This window comes from Malania oleifera, chromosome 13, assembly GCF_029873635.1.
Source record: "Malania oleifera isolate guangnan ecotype guangnan chromosome 13, ASM2987363v1, whole genome shotgun sequence".
In the NCBI taxonomy this organism is placed as follows: Eukaryota; Viridiplantae; Streptophyta; class Magnoliopsida; order Santalales; family Ximeniaceae; genus Malania; species Malania oleifera.
The window spans coordinates 28,291,103-28,309,087 of NC_080429.1; the positions used below are offsets into that span (position 1 = coordinate 28,291,103).

Genomic DNA, 17,985 nt, shown 5'->3' on the forward strand with positions numbered 1-17,985 from the left:
CATTTGAAGTTCAGAGAAGAAAAATGAGAAAAGAAAGAAGATGACAGCAGATTTATATAAATTGGGAAGATATTATTTACATATTCTTGTGATTGTACCTTTAAATAAAGCTCAAAATGACAAGTACATTTTCACTTCCCATACAGCAACTTCCTAAAATCATCAAGAAACTGTGATAGCATACTAGATAATATTCCTAGCCATTGCTTATGAACACAATCCAAAATACTAAAAAAATAGGAAAATCTCCTTCTATTGAAAACCAAGAATGACTGATGAAATAATGAAAATTCTTTCCTATTCTTTGGATACGCACACACACACGAAAATACAACTATGGAAAAATTATAAATTCTTTAGACTTACATAAATTGAACTAGCAATAAATTTCTCTAAATTTGTACAAAAACTATTTTTTTTTTAAATCAAAATTACAAGATTACAAAATTTTTCACCACATATTCCTAAGAACTATGAAACATTATAATTTCCAGAGATAACCATAGGTAATCTAAATACAAAAAGAGACCAACAACCACTATACTTTGATGGATATAATCAAGTATCAATTCCTAAGGAACTTGACTTTGGGGCATTTTAAATTTAAGCATTTCTAACTGCATTTCATATATAGTCATTCATACCACCTCTCACAAACATTTTATCAAACACCATGTATTTCTTCATTCCCAAATATGATAAATGTTGTAGATATATAATGACAAATTTCATAGTGAAAATATAATACGCTCTCATTACAAAGCTAATATTCATACTACAGGTACAAAAACAACAATATATGTTTTCATGTCTTCGATATCATGCATGGTTACTACCAAAATTATTTCCTACCTAAATCCATACAAGAGGCTATAGGGAGTTATAAAATTGAAACTTAAAATTTGAGTTAACCAGGAATGTATTTCTTCATCTAAAGAAACCTTTCACACACTTTCTTCGTGGAAAGAGGAGACTTCCTTCACATCTACTTAGAATACTTGATTGAATGAAGGTAATTTATGAAAATATGACACTCAAAAAAAGACGGTAGGTCTTGCAAACAATTACAAGTGTTAAAAGGGTATGCGAGTAGATCAGTCGTCGAGGAAGACAAAGTAAAAACATAATGGGTGGAGGAAGACAAAGCTAGAACTAGTGACCGAATGAAAATGGAAGACCATGTAAGCAATTGAATCGCCAAACAAATGAATGTAAGAATGGAAGAATAACTTTTACATTTTAGGATATGAGCGAAATTGTTTTTTAATTTAATTAAAACATAAAGGACAAAATTGATATTTTAATTTTTATCACCTAGAGGATAAATTTCCAACGGACAGAAACACATTTTTATTTTTTCTTTTTTAATTCCCTAGTTAAGAAGAGGATGGAAACCTCTGTAACAAGAACGAGAGGCGTCCTTATCCTCACCTGCAACAGTTTCTAATATTAACCCACTAAAAAAAGTTTAAAATAATTCTCAAAATTAATAGTTAATGTACAGAAGAAAAAATACAGTCCAGTAGATACAGTTAAAACTTCAGTTCCCAGCTTCAGCAGACACCATAGCTTCATCACTAACTTTCTTATTGGAAGCTGAATCTGTTTTCTCCTCTTCACTTGCGCTCTTCTGTTGAAGCTCATGCTTCAGTCTTCTGATCTCAGAATCCCTCCCTTCTAGCTGCTCCTGTAATATCAGCACCTGCACCCATTGATTTTCTTTTAGGGAATATTATCGTAACCACAATTAAGTTAAACATGCGCGCACACTGATTTTCTATTCTGATTTTTTATCTTGCCAGGCACACAGTAATTTTATGCACATTGGCTCAACATCACGTTCACCATCCTGGTCTAGAAATCAACCACCAGAGCCGAATCACACATTCACCGCTAGCAAGTAGAAGCCCAGCTATAAAATAAATAAAACCATAAATGTCCAAACTTGTTGGAGTCATCCATTTAACTTGGGATTTTTTTTTTAATTGTAAGACAATATCTCATCCTATACCCAATCTGTTACGGTTTGAAATCCAAATTTACACGCTTCTCGTCTTTTCATGCTTTGACCAAAATGACTCCTATGAACACTTTCAACACTTGGGAAATGGGCCCATCGCTACTCAAGAAGTCTTATTAAAAGGGGTCGATACATCAATGAAGTTGTCTCAAGTTCAGTAACATGCCTGCTATCAACCTTGGATTAAAAATATAATACGGGTCAAAATTCAATCTGAGTGGATAATCTTAAAATCGAAAAGGAGCATTCAATCTTAAAGGTACTGCAATAGTGCATTAATCCATTTAACAGAATTAAGCTGGATCAGCATCAATAGGCCTCCCAACCGCATCAAGTACCAATCTAAAACCCAAGGGAAAAAAAAATCCTAAACATGCACAATTACTTGAAAGACTCAAATGAAGAGAGATCTGAACCTTAGGGTTATAAAATCACTAGGGCTGCAACTTCTGCTGTTTCCCATTATTCTCCATTTGGTTTTGTAGACTATCAATGAAAATGAAAATTTTCCACTGCAGCTATTTCATGTCAAAATAATTTGACAGCAAAATCAGAAAACTATCACCTTTTCTGTCTATTTAGCCAGCCAAGAGGAGCATTAATCTCCAAACACTAGAAAGCCATAATGATAACATGCTTCACTCCAAATAAACAAAAAAACAAATACTAAATGAAATAAAAAGAGGCATGGATAGATGAAAACCATTTCGTTTGATTTTTCCACATCACTTGTTAGTCCATCCACATGTTTATAGAGCCCTGCATTTGGCAACATAGAAAGGATCGGATTTGCATGAACCAATAACACAAATTATAAGGATGATATAATATAATATAATATAATATGTTGCATGATGATGACTTGTTGACGCAGCAATAGTGTAACAATTTAAGGTGAAAAGTATGAAGTAATATTATTCCAAGAGATAAAAAGTCCAATATTGATTATTTGCCCTACTTCCAAGAGATAAAAAGTCTAATATTGATTATTTGCCCTTTAATCCTTGATGAGCAGTCAGCAGAGGTTAAAGAATAACTAATATAAAATCTAAAACCAATGATGATACTAACAAAACTTTTTCAGGATGAATGGCTGATGACTGTACATCCTCAATCATGAATTCAGACACTAGACAAGAATTTGGGTACAGCATTGAACTTGCAATTTCAATTCCAATTCTAATATTAAATTGATCAATTGGGATTGATGTAAATTTTAAATTCAAGTAATTGAATGACAAATTATTAACATTTGACTTTCGAAGATAATGAAATCATTCTGGGCATCACAGAATGCAGACAGTTACAATGTATCATCGTTCAAGAGTAACGCCCATTACTATTCCAAAAACAAAAAGTATATTTTAAATTCAAGCAATTGAATGACAAATTATTAACACTTGACTTTCGAAAATAATGAAATCATTCTGGGCATCACAGAATGCAGACAGTTACAATGTATCATCGTTCAAGAGTAATGCCCTTTACTATTCCAAAAACAAAAAGTACTCTGGTCATAGCAGACAATGACACATTGTATATTTATCAGAGTGGACTGATCATGTGGCACATTGAATCTTTATTAGAGCAAGGACAGATCATTTGAAGTACAGCTCTAAAACTGTGGCAATGAACCAGTAATGATTTCTAATTGATACAATATCAACGAAAAAATATTTGGTTCAAGGACAGATCATTTGAAGTACAACTCTAAAACTGTGACAATGAACTAAAATGATTTCTAATTGATACAATATCATCGAAATAAAATTTGGTTTCCTCAGCATGCTGCATGAGTGGCTTTTAACACAACACGTGGTAACTACATTAAAAAATCCAACAGAAAGCGATAATCAGAATATCTGACTCCAACTCTAAGCACCCATTCACCCCTGAACCACTTAGAAACTGCTCCCAACCACTGTCAGTAACCACCCCTCACCCAGATCCCCCCGCCTAGCTGCAGTGGCTCATCTCCATCTCTCCCAAAAGTTCTCAGTTCCAAAATTCCTTTATAAACACCTCACTTAACCCCGAAAACGGATGTATCAAAATAGCTAAACTGGTCCAAATCTGCCTTCTTGTCAATTGCCATCAACCCTCAGCCAAAAGTAGCCTCCAAAAATCCAAAAATAACAAAGTGAGGGGATTGTGAGAAAGAGAGGGGTAGGGCGAGAGGAGAGGACAAATGAGGGGAAAAGCAACATCATGAATGTAAATCCTATGTCAACAGTGAAGAAGAAGTATGAGTTTCTTGTGTATTACTAAAAAGACAGCAGGTGAAAACAGAATACAGAAAACAAAAAAGAGGCGTGTTTCTGCACGACATATGAATAAAAAGACAGATGGAAAAAAAAAACGGAATAAACAAACATGAGCAAAAATGAAAAGACGGAGCTTTCGTGGGTTAGGATGTGTTCTAGAATCACAGAAATGAGGAAAAGAAAGCAAGCAATAGGGAAAACAAAAATGGTAGGGGATGAGGACAAAAGACTGTTGGACCAGCCCGACATCCAGTTTTGTCAACTTTTGGGGCAAATCAGCCTGATAATTCAGCTGATAAAAGTCAAGCATAGTCTGTCCGAGAACACTGAAAAAATAAAAGCACAGGACAAAAGAAAATTGATCCAGTTGATAAATCAAAAGGCCATTCATAATTCACTAACCTTCAAATTGATTTCTGAGTTCTGCATTTTGAGATTTCTGTAATGCAAGTTTCATTGCTAATTCATGCATCTGCTGATCGAACAACAAAATTCATTAAAAAAAAAAACTGGTTCCATAATCACAGGAATAATAGTTTTTCTGATTCATGTCAGATAACAGTTAATTGCATCTAAAATCTATGACCCATATTCCACACTACAAATATTTCTCATCCATTCAAGATTCTCTCTCTTCAAAAAATAAAGTTCAACTTTTCAAATGATTTTTTTTCTGACCATCCTTTGCCAACTTTTCTAATTATATAAAAGCACAAAATCAAATTCTCAGAGACAAAACCTACTCGTAAGACACACACACACAATACCTCCATTATTTCCTCATAGAAAGCAGAGATTAACAAAATATATTCTTTAAAGAAAAAGATTCACTAAATGAAGTGTTCAGCTGAAGTAATCTAACATATGGTACATAAGCAACAACTTGTATAATGCAAATGCAGAGACAGCACCTTGCCTTCAGAAGCTTGATTTCCAATTTCTTCATTTTCCTCCTGCAGGGTCCTACACTTGGCCATTAACATTTTCCCCATTTTACTTTGGGGAGTAAAGTTGACTGCAGCTACATTATCCTGCAACTCCTTTACTTTCTTGTCCTTCTCCTCAACCAAATTCTGCCATTAAGGAAGCAACCAAAAACATGAATAGCCTTATCCAGACCTAGCAGGTAAGTTGCATGTGTTAAAATATTTATTCCAGTATCAGAAGAAACATCAATTTGGGGAAGGCTAAAAGTTGAGGTACGATGAAGAATTGTCAAAATAAGAGCAGAAAACTAGATGCTTCAAAAAATTCTTGGCACAATCACTAAAGTGAGCTTTAGACATGAGCATCTTGTGCATCTAATAATTTTAAACTAAAATTTCCATTTTGATGTTTTGACATATCCACAACACAAATCATTAAACAAATAAATCCAGATGCTGCAATCCAAACAGAGTTGAAACGGAGCTGTTCAGTTCAACTCAGTTTGTCGATAAACCAAACCAGACAAAGTTATCATAAAAATGTAATTATTGAATGAATTTACTCTTAAGGGCAATCTTTACCACCTGAGACTGCCTTCTTGGACGCCAATCATACAACTAGTAGTAGTTTATATGAATTACTTTGATCTAGTTGGTTGGTTCATCGGGCCCTAAACTGACTGGCCCAATAATTTCAACCAAACTGACCGCAGAGACCAAACTTGTTTCTCTTGGTTCAACTAATTTTTTTACTCTTATCAATTTTCATATTTTTCTGACAAAGAAGAAACATTGATTAAAACAGAAAGAAAAGCACACAAATTGGAGGACAAGGTATCTTCCTTTAATAAAAAAAACAAATATTTTTTCTCTCTTTTAAAATATACCTTGATAAATTTCTGAAGTTTAGCCATTAGAGGTTTTCTCAACTAATGGCATTACAGCATTAAATATTGTACACGTGGGTCACAGATATACAGTTTCCACCATTCCCAAATTCTTTCAAAGCAGTTACTGTCTCCAACTTAACATCTCCACCTAAAAAACTGCAACTCCACCCATATTCAGAACTTAAAACCTCTACAATTGCAAAACTTGATATTGCAAACACTGATAGGATCAATTCACAGCAACAGGCGCTGGAGTTCATTGCTGGCATCAATGCAGCAAAACTAAGTCTTTGAAATTGCAGGTCAGTGATGAAGCGCACACAAACAAGGATTTTATTGCAAGAAAATTGAAAGAGAGAGAGAGAACAAATACTCAACAATGGGCCTGGTGTTCTGGAGTCTAAATCTAGGAAAAGAGAAAGAATATATATTTCTGGAATTTTATTTAAGGAGTATGCACTGCTTTATTACATCAATTAGAAAACCTTATATAGCATAAAATTCTTGTTAAAGCTTGACAAACATTGTTGGCCCACAACCTAATAGCTTAAGCTTTTAGATAAAGTGGTATATAACATGGTATTAAAGCTGGTTACCAAAAGGTTCTGGGTTCTAGTCTCGTTGCCCACGTTTATTATGTGGTCTTTAAAAAAAAAATTATTATATTCCCTGTAATGGGTGTTATCTATCATGTGTGTATCTCTCCACATGCTGTCAGGTTGCATGTGGGGGAGTGTTAAAGCTTAATATACATTGTTGGCCCACAACCTAATAGCTTAAGCTTTTAGGTAAAGTGGTAATCTAACAATTCTAACAGAAGGACAAATCCAACCATCAAAATAGGTTAAATATCAACAACCCATGAGAATTGGAAAGACATAAAGATGCTTAAAGAAACTCTGGTACAGTAACATAAACAGTAGTGCAAATAGTACTGCAGTAACTGCCACAGCGACACACAGAAACTTAAAAGAATTCAGACTTCTGCTCCTGCATCAATTCCTCTAGGTGGAGAGAGACTCATCCTTGAGTTCCAATCAAACTTGCCATGATCAATTGGAGCATCAAACAATCCTCTCCGCCCTCTCTCCTTTTCTCAATGCATAAAATTGACACACTGCATCATACATTTAAGCCTTAACTCACTCATGACAAATCTTGCACTTCAAATATGAACTCTTGATCTTCTCTTCAACTGGGAACGGCAGAAAAAAATTGCTAAATACCAATTGGTATCGATGGCCTTTCGGTATCACAGAATTGTCTCTATCAACAAATTTATGCTGTCCTTGAAATTTTAGAAGTTTGATTAATCAACTCTTTTTATAAGCCTCTTTATAAGTATCAATGTCCTTTCGGTATCATGGAATTGTTTTCTATCAACAAATTTATGTCATATTTGAAATTTATGAGTTTGATTAATCAACTCTCTTTGTAGGTCTTCCCAAATTTTGTCAGACTTCCCTTCTTCAGGATGTCGCGAACAAAGATGCCCTAGATCAAATAACCCCTCCAGTGAACTGAATAACAAAGAAGTTACCTATTTCAGTGGAAGAATCAGCTAAACCAAACTAGGTTTATGTGGATAGTCATCAAATACTGTTGGTGTTTGATTCTTTGCTATTTATTTGATCTAGCAAAAGCCTTTTATATTGCCTACATATTTTTTCCAGGATAGACATCATCCTGGAAAAACCCAGTTTCCAATATTTGAGAGCTTCATCAAAGTAAACACCATAGATTGATGAGGAACTCTGATCCATGGAACAAGCTTCTTCCTCCCCAAGGCTACCTTCTAGTATGTCCGAATGGTCCTGGTTGCCTTCCAGTATACCCATTTGGAATTCTGCAAGATTTGATCTCTTGCATGACTTGCAAGAGAAGTAAACCTTGGGTCTCTCTCTTTCTCTCTCATCCTTCCTTTATTGTACTTCTTTCCCTCTTATCACCACACACAGACTCGCTACCTGTTGTGTTACTTTAATGGCTGATTTTTGAAATTCCCATAAATATGGCAACTCTTGGAAGACATTTTTAAGTATGAATTTGCAAGGAGATACATATTTTTTAGCAAAATCAGAAAAGCAGGGTGAAGCCTTTAACACTGACTCAATTTTGGGAAATAAGTGGTTTTCAAAATTTGAATTACAACAGCAAGCATTTGTTGCTAAGGAGGCTTGAAGTGTCAGTGTCTGAAACCTGCCCGACACTCCTCAACGCTTATCCAGCACATACGGAAATTATTAATTTATTTTTAGTTTTGGACATGGCTAAGACATTTCCTCTCGCTTTCTAACATGGCATTGACAACTATGGGGCACTTCTTGCACCATAATGCTACATTCTGTTGCCCGCCTTTAATTATGTTAACAAATCCCCCAAAAATTGAGAATTCCAGAGATGGAGGGTCAAGAGGTTCTTTGACATGGGAGTAACTGGACTTTAGAGCCCTGTCACCACCGCTAGCCCAGTAGAGCACTATTGAACCTCCCAGCCCCCAACCCCCCTCTCTCTTTCTCTCTCTAAAGCCATCACCACTTAGTCACTCTTTGTTAGTATTTCTTTTTTCTTAAGTTTTTTATGAGCCATAACCATTGCCTACCACCAGCCATGCCCTTGAGTTGTTTTCTTTTCTTCTTCTTTTTTGTCGTTGGACCAATATTCTATAATATGAATGCAGTTGATTGTACTAGTTTGTAAAATGTGTAATTGATAATTTTGCATGATTGGTCCTTATATTTCATTTTAAATCAAAATTATTGCAACATGTGTAAACATGCTTAAATATATTCTTATATTAATTAATTAACATATCCCTGCGGTGTCATATCCTCATTTTTCTGAAATCATCATATTATCCTGCCAGTATTGTGTTGCATCCTTGTCTCGTCTCTGTTTCGGTGCTCCCCAGTATTATTATTATTTTTTAAACCTGCCTATCTTGTCAACAGGACATGGAATGGGAAGGGAAAAAACAAAGTTGTTTCAACAAGCGATAGACATTCAAGGAAGAACCAGTTCCGACAGAACTTCATGGACACTTGTGCCCAGAGTATCACTTTGCCTGGCATTCACAAGAAGAAAAGAAATGGAGAATATTGAGGATGAAAATAATGTAAAAAAGATCAAATGAATAAGCAGATTTCTTAATCAAATCAAAGATTACCAAGTTCTGTAAAGATTTACCCGGGTTAGCACCTCACATCATTTTGTTCTTTCTCTGTAATCTTTCTTAAAAGACTCGCAATTTTCCTTTTTCCAACAGATGACTTTTTTGTGCTGCAATAAGAATTTAAGAGCCAACCTTATGTGCAATTTAATATTTTTTCTCCAACTGCTAGATTTGTTCCTGGAAATATGAATATACAAAGCTAAGCTTTGCAGTTGATGGTTGGTGTCGTCCAGTTCATCCTACCACCACAAATAATAGGAACACAAATAAAGCCTCAAGCAATTGGAGATATAAGGGTAAACTGAGTGCTTAGTGTTGACAGGTTTTGCCAAAGATGTTAGAAATTGACTTCCGTTGTTTGTCTATTGGATAGATGATGTTGCTTTGCACGTTAGGTCTTTGGAAGGCAGCATGACAGTGTTGGCGGCTGGTGCATTTTTAGCTTTCCATCTTCATTTGATTCAAATATTTATTCTCCACGCTTCACGTTTTTAATGCTCAATTTCAATATATTGATTTTTTTCACCTTTACTCGATAAACTAGAAATCTCAAGCTCAAGACCTATGTTCAAACACCACCCACTGTACCACTAGGCCAAGCCCTCAGTACTGTATTGCTCATTTTATGTTGTGTTTGGAAAAATTATTTTGGGACTCTAAATTTGGAATTGAATGAATTGGAAAAATTGACTGTAAAATTGGATCAACATAACTATATCATTTCTTTAAATTGTGCTTGGAAAAACTAACTTGGGACTGAAAATTAGGAATAGTGTGGATTTGCACATATTGTAATATCAATTTGTATAAACATATAAAATTGTGTAAATTCTAAAAGATAAATTTTGTGTGAAAATGAGGGCAGTACTTAACACGTGTCCACTACACTGTAAAGGACTAAAATTTCAATTTTAACAAAAACTTTGAGGGTCAAAATTTATGGAAATTTCAAATTTGATATGAATAAATATTAGAAAATCGAATAAATTATGGAAAATATAAATGAAACTGTGAAAAATATCAAAAACAGATGATTGCCAATAAACCAAAAAAAAAAAAAAAATCAAATTTTGCTCATTTTTCCAATGTCCGTTTTAAATATCAAAAATTTCGGCTGGTACCCTAAAAATTTTTGGACAAATTTCACGAATGCGGGTATTTCAAAAATTCGGTGAAATTCCTGAGTCTGAAATTTTGCAAAAAAAATGATTTCATTGCAAACCCTCCGAAATCTAAAATTTCAACCAAAATTTTAGCGAAATTACCAAAATTTAAGGCTTTGGTTTCCCTCCCTCCCTTTGAAATCTAAAATTTCAACCGAATTTAGGTGAAATTACCAAAATTTAAGGCTTTGGTTTACATGCATAGCATGCATTCCCTCCCTCCCTCCCTCTCTATCACTTTACCAGCATCAACAGCCCAATGCTTATGCAAATGTTAGCCATTTGCATTTCTAGGGCTGGAACATTATGAAAAAAAAAATTTTTGGAAGTTTTACAATAGGGTAAAAGAGCGCTGCAATGATCGAGGTATATCTCTTGATGACAACCTAAGTTTAAGAGGAAAAGGAAATTCAATATTTCCGCTAGGCGGCACAAATGGGATCAAGGGCCCTAGTTTGCAGTAGATTTAGAAATATGCAGTCCAAGAATTCAACAGTGTCATCAGGTACAAATCAAGTTCACAATAGCTGGAGGAAATCAAAGAGAGAAGAATGGTGTTGGAATTCATGTGGCAGTCAAATGACTAGTTGAGGTTATTCTCAAGGACTTAAGGCAACAGTCCTACGAGAGATGGGTTTGCAGCAGTAGCCTGTCGCAGCAGAAGGAGAAAGCTTCAAGGGTCAGGATCAGCAAGATGGGACCAGATCCAAGAATTCTTCAGATTTGAGCCAGCTTTTGTCTTCCTTTAATGTTTCAGACAGCTCAGCCCGAAATTGTCTCTTCGGCCCTTTCAGCCCATGAACTTTTAGAGCAGTTGGACAAAGCCCATAGTTTGCTAAGCCATAATTCTAGTGTGGCCCAAGCCCAATTGAATTAGTCCATGAACTCCATGAAATTGGTAGCTAGGCAGGTCCAAGATACAATTTTTTCGTTGACGCAGCAACAAGGGGTTGAATCCAGACTAATTGAGACATGATGTACACTTATGGTTTTCGGCACCAGGGTTCCTCCAATTTGAAATCTACTGCAGCAAGAGGGGCCAACCATCGTGACAGAAATCACAAATTATCACCAAAGCTAAAGAGGATGCTTTACATCCTTCTTCCAGTCATGGGGTTTTATTTGAGTCTTTGGTAAGGGTGGCTGACCTTACGAATAAGCAAGCTACCTCTAAAATTGGTATTAAGTGTGTAGACCAGTTAATTGAATGGATGCTAATCAGCAGGTTCGCACAGCTGGATCTAACAAGGCAGATTCTTGGATGGGAACAATGCACTTAAGGTATGTTTTCAGTTGATCTTTGAAAACACATGCCTTCATCCAAGGTTGGTACTAAAAAAGTAATAAAGAGAAAAAGGTGTTGGTGGTGGAAAGCAAGATTGATATATCTAGCAGTCCCAAGGGTTGGGAGGATGGACCTTCAAAAGAAAATAAAATGGGGAGATGAGTCAGACGAAGAGAATGAGTTTGATAGTGATGCTGTTCTATTGTTAGATGAATTTCTTGATCAGCATGGTTGTCGGGGCTCATCCAACTCTATAGATGTTGTATCCTGTGTCAGAGACTCCTAGATTTGGAAGGGGTGCCTATTGTCAAAGATGAAAGAAATAATTGAGGAACTGGAGAATGATCTTGAAGGGGATGGTATGCCCATTTCCATCTTTCTAAAAAAGGAGGTTGGTGAGGAGGGTATTGAAGCACCAAATGTTCTGAATAAAATGGGCTTGAGGTTATCTGCTTCTAAAGGGCAAGAAATTCTGTAGTAACCCGATCAAAAAAATATATATATATATATATATATATAAAATAAATAAATAAATAAAGAGATATTTTGGAGGAGATATTTTGAGATATTTATATATAAATATTTTAGAGATGTTTATTTTGATTACTTAAAGGCTAAGTTAGGTTTTTCTTTATAAACTCTCTCTCTCTCTCTCTCTCTCTCTCTCTCTCTCTCTCTCTAAGATTTCCGGGCTAGGTGTTGCCAGAATCGACGATCTGACGTCGCTACGTGGATCAGGGAAGGAATCTCTACAGGTTCTATGGATCAGAATTTCATTTTGGAGATTTTCAAGTTTTTCCCGAAAATCGAGGTAAGGGTCGGTTTTTGCTTTTGGTCCGGTAGATCTGTAGTACACGAGATTATACTAAAGTGTTGTTCTTCAAGTATTAGGTTTCGGGATTTTCGTGTCGTTGTTTTGAACCATTTAGGTTCAGGGGTTCGGAAAGCTAGGGCTAGAGTTCAGGGTCGTTTCGGACTCCGATTCACACGCAAGTAAGGGAGTTATGTTAATACAGTGATTTATACAATATGAATCGATTGAAAAGTTGAAATAACTTTTAGATATCGAGTTACGGCGGTTTTAGGGTTTCCGGGCTTCAGTTCGGTAAACCAGCTTTATTTTCAAAACCAACAGATCAAATTCAAATGTTATATTTTTAGAATATTGTACTTGTCATTCTGAACCTTTTCACCGATTGGAAATATTGTTTTCCTTGTTTAAAACCCGTACTGTGATATTAATTGTTTATATTTACTTTTAGGTTGTTTTCGAATGAGGAAAACTGTGTGGCAGGTGTTGATGTTGTGAAATACTGGAACTATTGCGAAAATGTAGGAAGTTTATTTGACGGCTACGGGTAGGATTTCACGTAATGATGTGTTTTGTGAAATGATTTCAAAGTGTTTAAATTGCTTAAATTGCACAATATGCTTTAGGAACCCTGGGGACTGATAGTGTAGGCACGGATCTGTTGCCAGTGAGGGCACCATACTTTTGATTTATATGAACACAAGCTATATTGAGACAGTAGGGGCGGTCTTAGCGTGAGTTTGCCTCTTGATCGTGTACCCAGGCTATATTGAGACAGTAGGGGCGGTCAACCCCGATCGTGGGGATTTATACATGGTATAGAGTTTGAGGGCGTGTCCTATCCTGCATATCTGTACATTTAAGTAATTGTTGTTATATACTATGGGGCTGTTCATATGATAAAAATGGGCTACGTATTTTACAATTACAGAAACGATGATTATATATGTTCATGTTTTTGTTAAACACTTAAAGCATGATGGCCACACATTGTTATTAGTTTAATCGTCCCTTACTGAGAGGTGTCTCACCCTATCATACAAACTGTCTTTTCAGGTCCTTATCGAGGTTGAGATTAGCAAGGACTGGGGCAGGGTAGCAATCTATTTTTGAGTGAGTGTCTCCACGAGCTCGATTTTGTAGGTCATGTTATAGGTTTTCAGAACTTGTAAAATGCTGTAAGACTCAAGGATGTGTAAAGTATCATACAATATTGTATATGGATGTTGGAATAGATGTATGTATCTATTAGGCAGTTAGAACTCTGGTAATAGTTTGATGGATTTTTATGTTTTCCACTGCGTATATATCTGTTGAAAAGTATATCAGGTACACAGACGTCACTACAGTAACACCCGGGCCGTAAGTTGGGACCGAGGCGTTACAAATTCAGTAGGATTGCAGGAAGGGCAAGGTGAAAAGTTCAAAGAGAGAATTTTAAATTATTCTATAAATTAAGATCAAAGAGGCTTGAAGAAAGGCTTCTTGATAAGTTGGTTTAGGTTGTTATTTTTTCCCTTAAACAAACCAAATCAGCACCACTATAAAGCTAGAAAGAGAACCCTACTCCAAACCAAGTCAAAAAACATCACCTACCCATTGAAGATTCTAGAGCTACACTTGGACAAAATACACCAGATCATAGCAAGGGTGGCACATGTCCAAAGTATCTTTCCCTCCTTCCTACAACCAAGGTCTTAAATTTCGATTTCGACTCAAATTTCAAAGCTCCAATATTACGAAAATTTCGATTTTGATTTCAATTTCAATTTCGATTTTAAAAAATAACATAAATCAGTAGTAAAGCATGGAATTCTTTGTGAAACTTTAGAAATGGTTAACAAACATAATAATGTAAGTTTTAAGAATAATATATTACAAGTTAAATTCATCTATGTTGTGTAAATATTATTTATTATACAAATAATGATAATTTAGACATAAATGGTTAAATAAAATGCTGTTGTAAGTTTATTTTTTCACATAATTTCAAAAGCATTTGTAAAAATATTTTGTTTCGATAAAAATAAATAAAATAAATTAAGAGATAAATTTCACTTTACTCCTAAATCTCTTATTTGAATTTCAAGGATTTCATTGTATAGTTAAAATTTTGATAAGTTTCGTTGAAATTTCAAGATTTCGATAAGTTTCAAGATGATGATTTGTTGATATTTTGATGGAAATTATGCAAGACAAAAATCGACCGCCATTTCAATTTCTAGGGTGACGGAAATCGGAAATTTCAACAATTTCGTGGAAATTTAAGACCATGCCTACAACCAATGCCCTTTTTCCTTCAAAAGGGGAAAACAAGAATCTAAAAGACACTCAATGCTCCCCAAAAACACCAAAAAGCTTCCACAAAAACTTTTGGAGATGAAGCAACATACAATCTTCTAACCTCAAGCAAATCACTGGTACTAATGCGATTAGGACCACAACAGGTAGAAACCCATGATTATGAGTTGGTGGTCAACTGCAAAGAAGGTGATCGCCAAGTAGACAATTGTGGAGGCACAGTTTGTTCTTTCTCTCTATGACTCTCTCTCTCAATGCACGTGTGTGCGTAGACTTTACATCTCTAAAGAGAGAGATGTTCAAGGCTCTTCTCCCTCCCTCCCCGCTCCCCTCTCTCAAATTCTCAATGCATGCATATGTGTAGATTTTACATCTATTAAAGAGAGAGATGTTCAAGGGGCTTCTCCCTCCCTCCCCTCTTTCAATACATGTGAGTCTATAGATTTTACGTCTTCTAAAGAGAGAGATTTTCCATCCATGCCCTCTCTCAATGCATGTGTGTAGATTATACATCTTCTAAAGAGAGAGATTGTCAAGGCTCTTCTCCCTCCCACCCTCTCTCTCGCGGGCAGTACTATGGCTTTGAAAGAACCAGGCGATGTTAAATAGTTCAATTCAGATTGATGGAAAGACCTTCAATCTGAGATTGATCAAGTTGGGGGAAATTCCTCTTCTGTTCATGTTCAAGAATAATATTACTTGTAATAGATGGGTAAGATTCTATAAAGAGGCAATTATTTGATTTGCTGATGGTTTATCAGTTTCAGTTGGATGGGAAGGGGTTCCTGAACTGTTCGTCTGGGAAATTTGCAGTACTAGATGTCAATGAGGTGGACAAAGGTGGGGAAGTATCTGGAGTTAGGTCTGGGTGGAAATGTGAGAAATTTTTAGTGTTTATCCCTAGTGGTGCAAAAGGTGGTGGATGGGGAAGCTTTGTGAACAACTTCTGCAAGTTAGCTAAGGAATTTTGTCACTAATCTAGACATATAGGTGAAGCAAGCCCTTCAGCTCCTAGATTGTGGATTCAGGTGGTGACGAAACAGAAGAAAGGCGAAGGCGAATGTTGTAGAAATCGAATCCTATTGGTTAATCAAGGTGTGGTGTATAGGAAAGAAAAGTTGCGTCTTCAAAGTGTGGGAGTGAGTTGCAATTGAAGGAATCCAAGGTTTTGTTGCTAGAAACCACTACGGCCTGATCCGAGTTGAATGTTCTTACAGTGAAGATACCAAGCGTTCTGGAAGGTGCTGCAGTACTGACTGAGGCGGCTAGGGTTGAGCTTGGGGAAGAGGAGGCAAAGAAAATTAGGTTGGCATATTTGCTCCTTGTTTTGGACCTAGGTCGGGTAATTGGAAAAGAGGAGTTTCTTTTTTAACTAAGTTGGGCCATTTATTGAACAGGCCCATAGCTTTGGTAATAATTTTCCAAGCCATTCTTTGGATTCAAAGGATGGTTCTTCTCATTTGGGTCATTCGCAGATAGACCATCCTTTTAAACATGCCCGTTATTCAAATAATGGTGACCTAGTTGTTTCCTTGCTGGACCGTGTTAATGGGCAGACCCAAATTCCTAATCTTAAATCACAGAAGTAGAGGCACTTGGAAAGTGGATTTTCAACCCAAATTCTTTCTCCAGTTCTCCAAGACATGCATGGAACTGATCAAGCTTTGGAGCAAATTCAAGACACTATTAGCTTGGTTTCTACACAGGTTTGAGGCGGCAAAGATGATAAAAACAACACTTTCAGATCGGTAGATGATTTTGGTTTCGTAGAGGGACCAGAAGCTGGAGTATACATGAATAATAGAGAAGATGTTGGTTTGGAGGGGGAAATGTGGTGGCTCATGTATCAATTCTGATAAATTTAAGGGCCATAACTCATAAGGTTGTGCTTGTTTAATGGCGGCTCCAATAGGTGCAGAAATGAGGAATTATACAAAGAGAGCACTCTGGTGAGACAGTGCCAAAGATATTGAGGACAGATCTAAAAGGAGAGTTAAGTGCTTTTTTTTTTTTTTTTTTTTTTATTAGATAAAAATAACAGTAGAGCAGCAGCATCTGAAGGGGGAAAACTGAATCCTTTTTTCACTCAAAAAAGGAGTGAACCATTTCAGCATGATGAAGGAATGACACTACTACTTCGTCATGGAGTAGCCAAATGAGAAGAAAGGAAGTAAAGAAATGGGGGAACCTTTCAGATAATGATAGTGAAACCTTAGTAAGTTTGATTTAGATGGGGGGTTGCTTTTGAATGTGATTCCAGAACAATTAGGATATGTTTCTGATTCTTGAGAAGTACTAGGGGATTTATCATATGCACACCCATCCCCGCTGGAAGGATTGGAGGGGGTTTCTATTTTTGAAGATGATGGTTTGGTTAATAAACTACAGTGTAAGGACGGAATTCTGCCTACACTCATGGAGGAGATTCCTAGGAAGGATTTAGAAGCTCAAGATCTATTAAAATAAAATGGAATAACAGATGTGATTCTGGAGGGAATGAAGCAGGTTAGAGGGACACACCCTAGATCACAAAACAAATCAATTTCTATAAACAATGAAAAATCAGCACAGGGATTCGAAAGAAAAAACAAAATTAAAGACAGATAAAAAAGGATAAGTAGGCTGCAACAAAGTAACATGCCCTAGATTGGACCCTAGCCCCACCACTCTTTCTCTAAAAGTGGATTCCGAAACAAAAGACTAGGGTTTCCTCCTAGCAGAACACTTGAGTAAGAAATAGGCCAACTATGAACAAACCTTGCCATATCCACAAACCAAGTTAAAACACCCTCCTCTAAAATAACACCAAGTTACCAAACAGGCAAAGCCTACAAAGAGTACTCGTTATCACTAGAAACTCTCAAACACTTTCACTCTAACCAGAACACAAAACGAACTTTTTTGTTTCAATTATGCATCTTGCATAAAAGTTTGCATCTTGCTTCCTATTTGTTCAATTCTTGTTGATTCTCTGTTTTGAAGTTTTGGCATTTCCATAACTTCAATTTTTTTTTCTTTTTTTAATTTTTTTTTTTAAATACCAATGTAAATAAGTCAACTTCTTCACAAGTTCTGTACAAACTACAAATGCCAAACCCCATATAAATCTTAGACTCAACGACTCATGTTGGATTAAATTCTAACCACCAGTCA

At 35.9% G+C, this 17,985-nt stretch overlaps 1 protein-coding gene across 2 annotated transcripts in view; it reads right to left on the reverse strand.

Annotated features, from left to right (window-relative positions):
* Positions 1 to 1,326: 1,326 nt before the first annotated feature.
* The window catches only part of LOC131146297 (FKBP12-interacting protein of 37 kDa), a 39,711-nt gene continuing 23,052 nt past the window's right edge, over positions 1,327 to 17,985 (reverse strand). The window contains exons 11-14 of one of the 2 annotated variants that reach the window (XM_058095793.1): positions 5,196 to 5,357; positions 4,687 to 4,756; positions 2,724 to 2,779; positions 1,327 to 1,702 (exon numbers count right to left, since the gene is read on the reverse strand). In XM_058095793.1, coding sequence (XP_057951776.1) covers positions 1,541 to 1,702; positions 2,724 to 2,779; positions 4,687 to 4,756; positions 5,196 to 5,357 — 450 coding nt within the window. In that variant the 3' untranslated portion in view covers positions 1,327 to 1,540. Of the gene's footprint in view, positions 1,703 to 2,434; positions 2,539 to 2,723; positions 2,780 to 4,686; positions 4,757 to 5,195; positions 5,358 to 17,985 lie in introns of those variants that run through there. The other variant, XM_058095794.1, reaches the window with a different exon arrangement.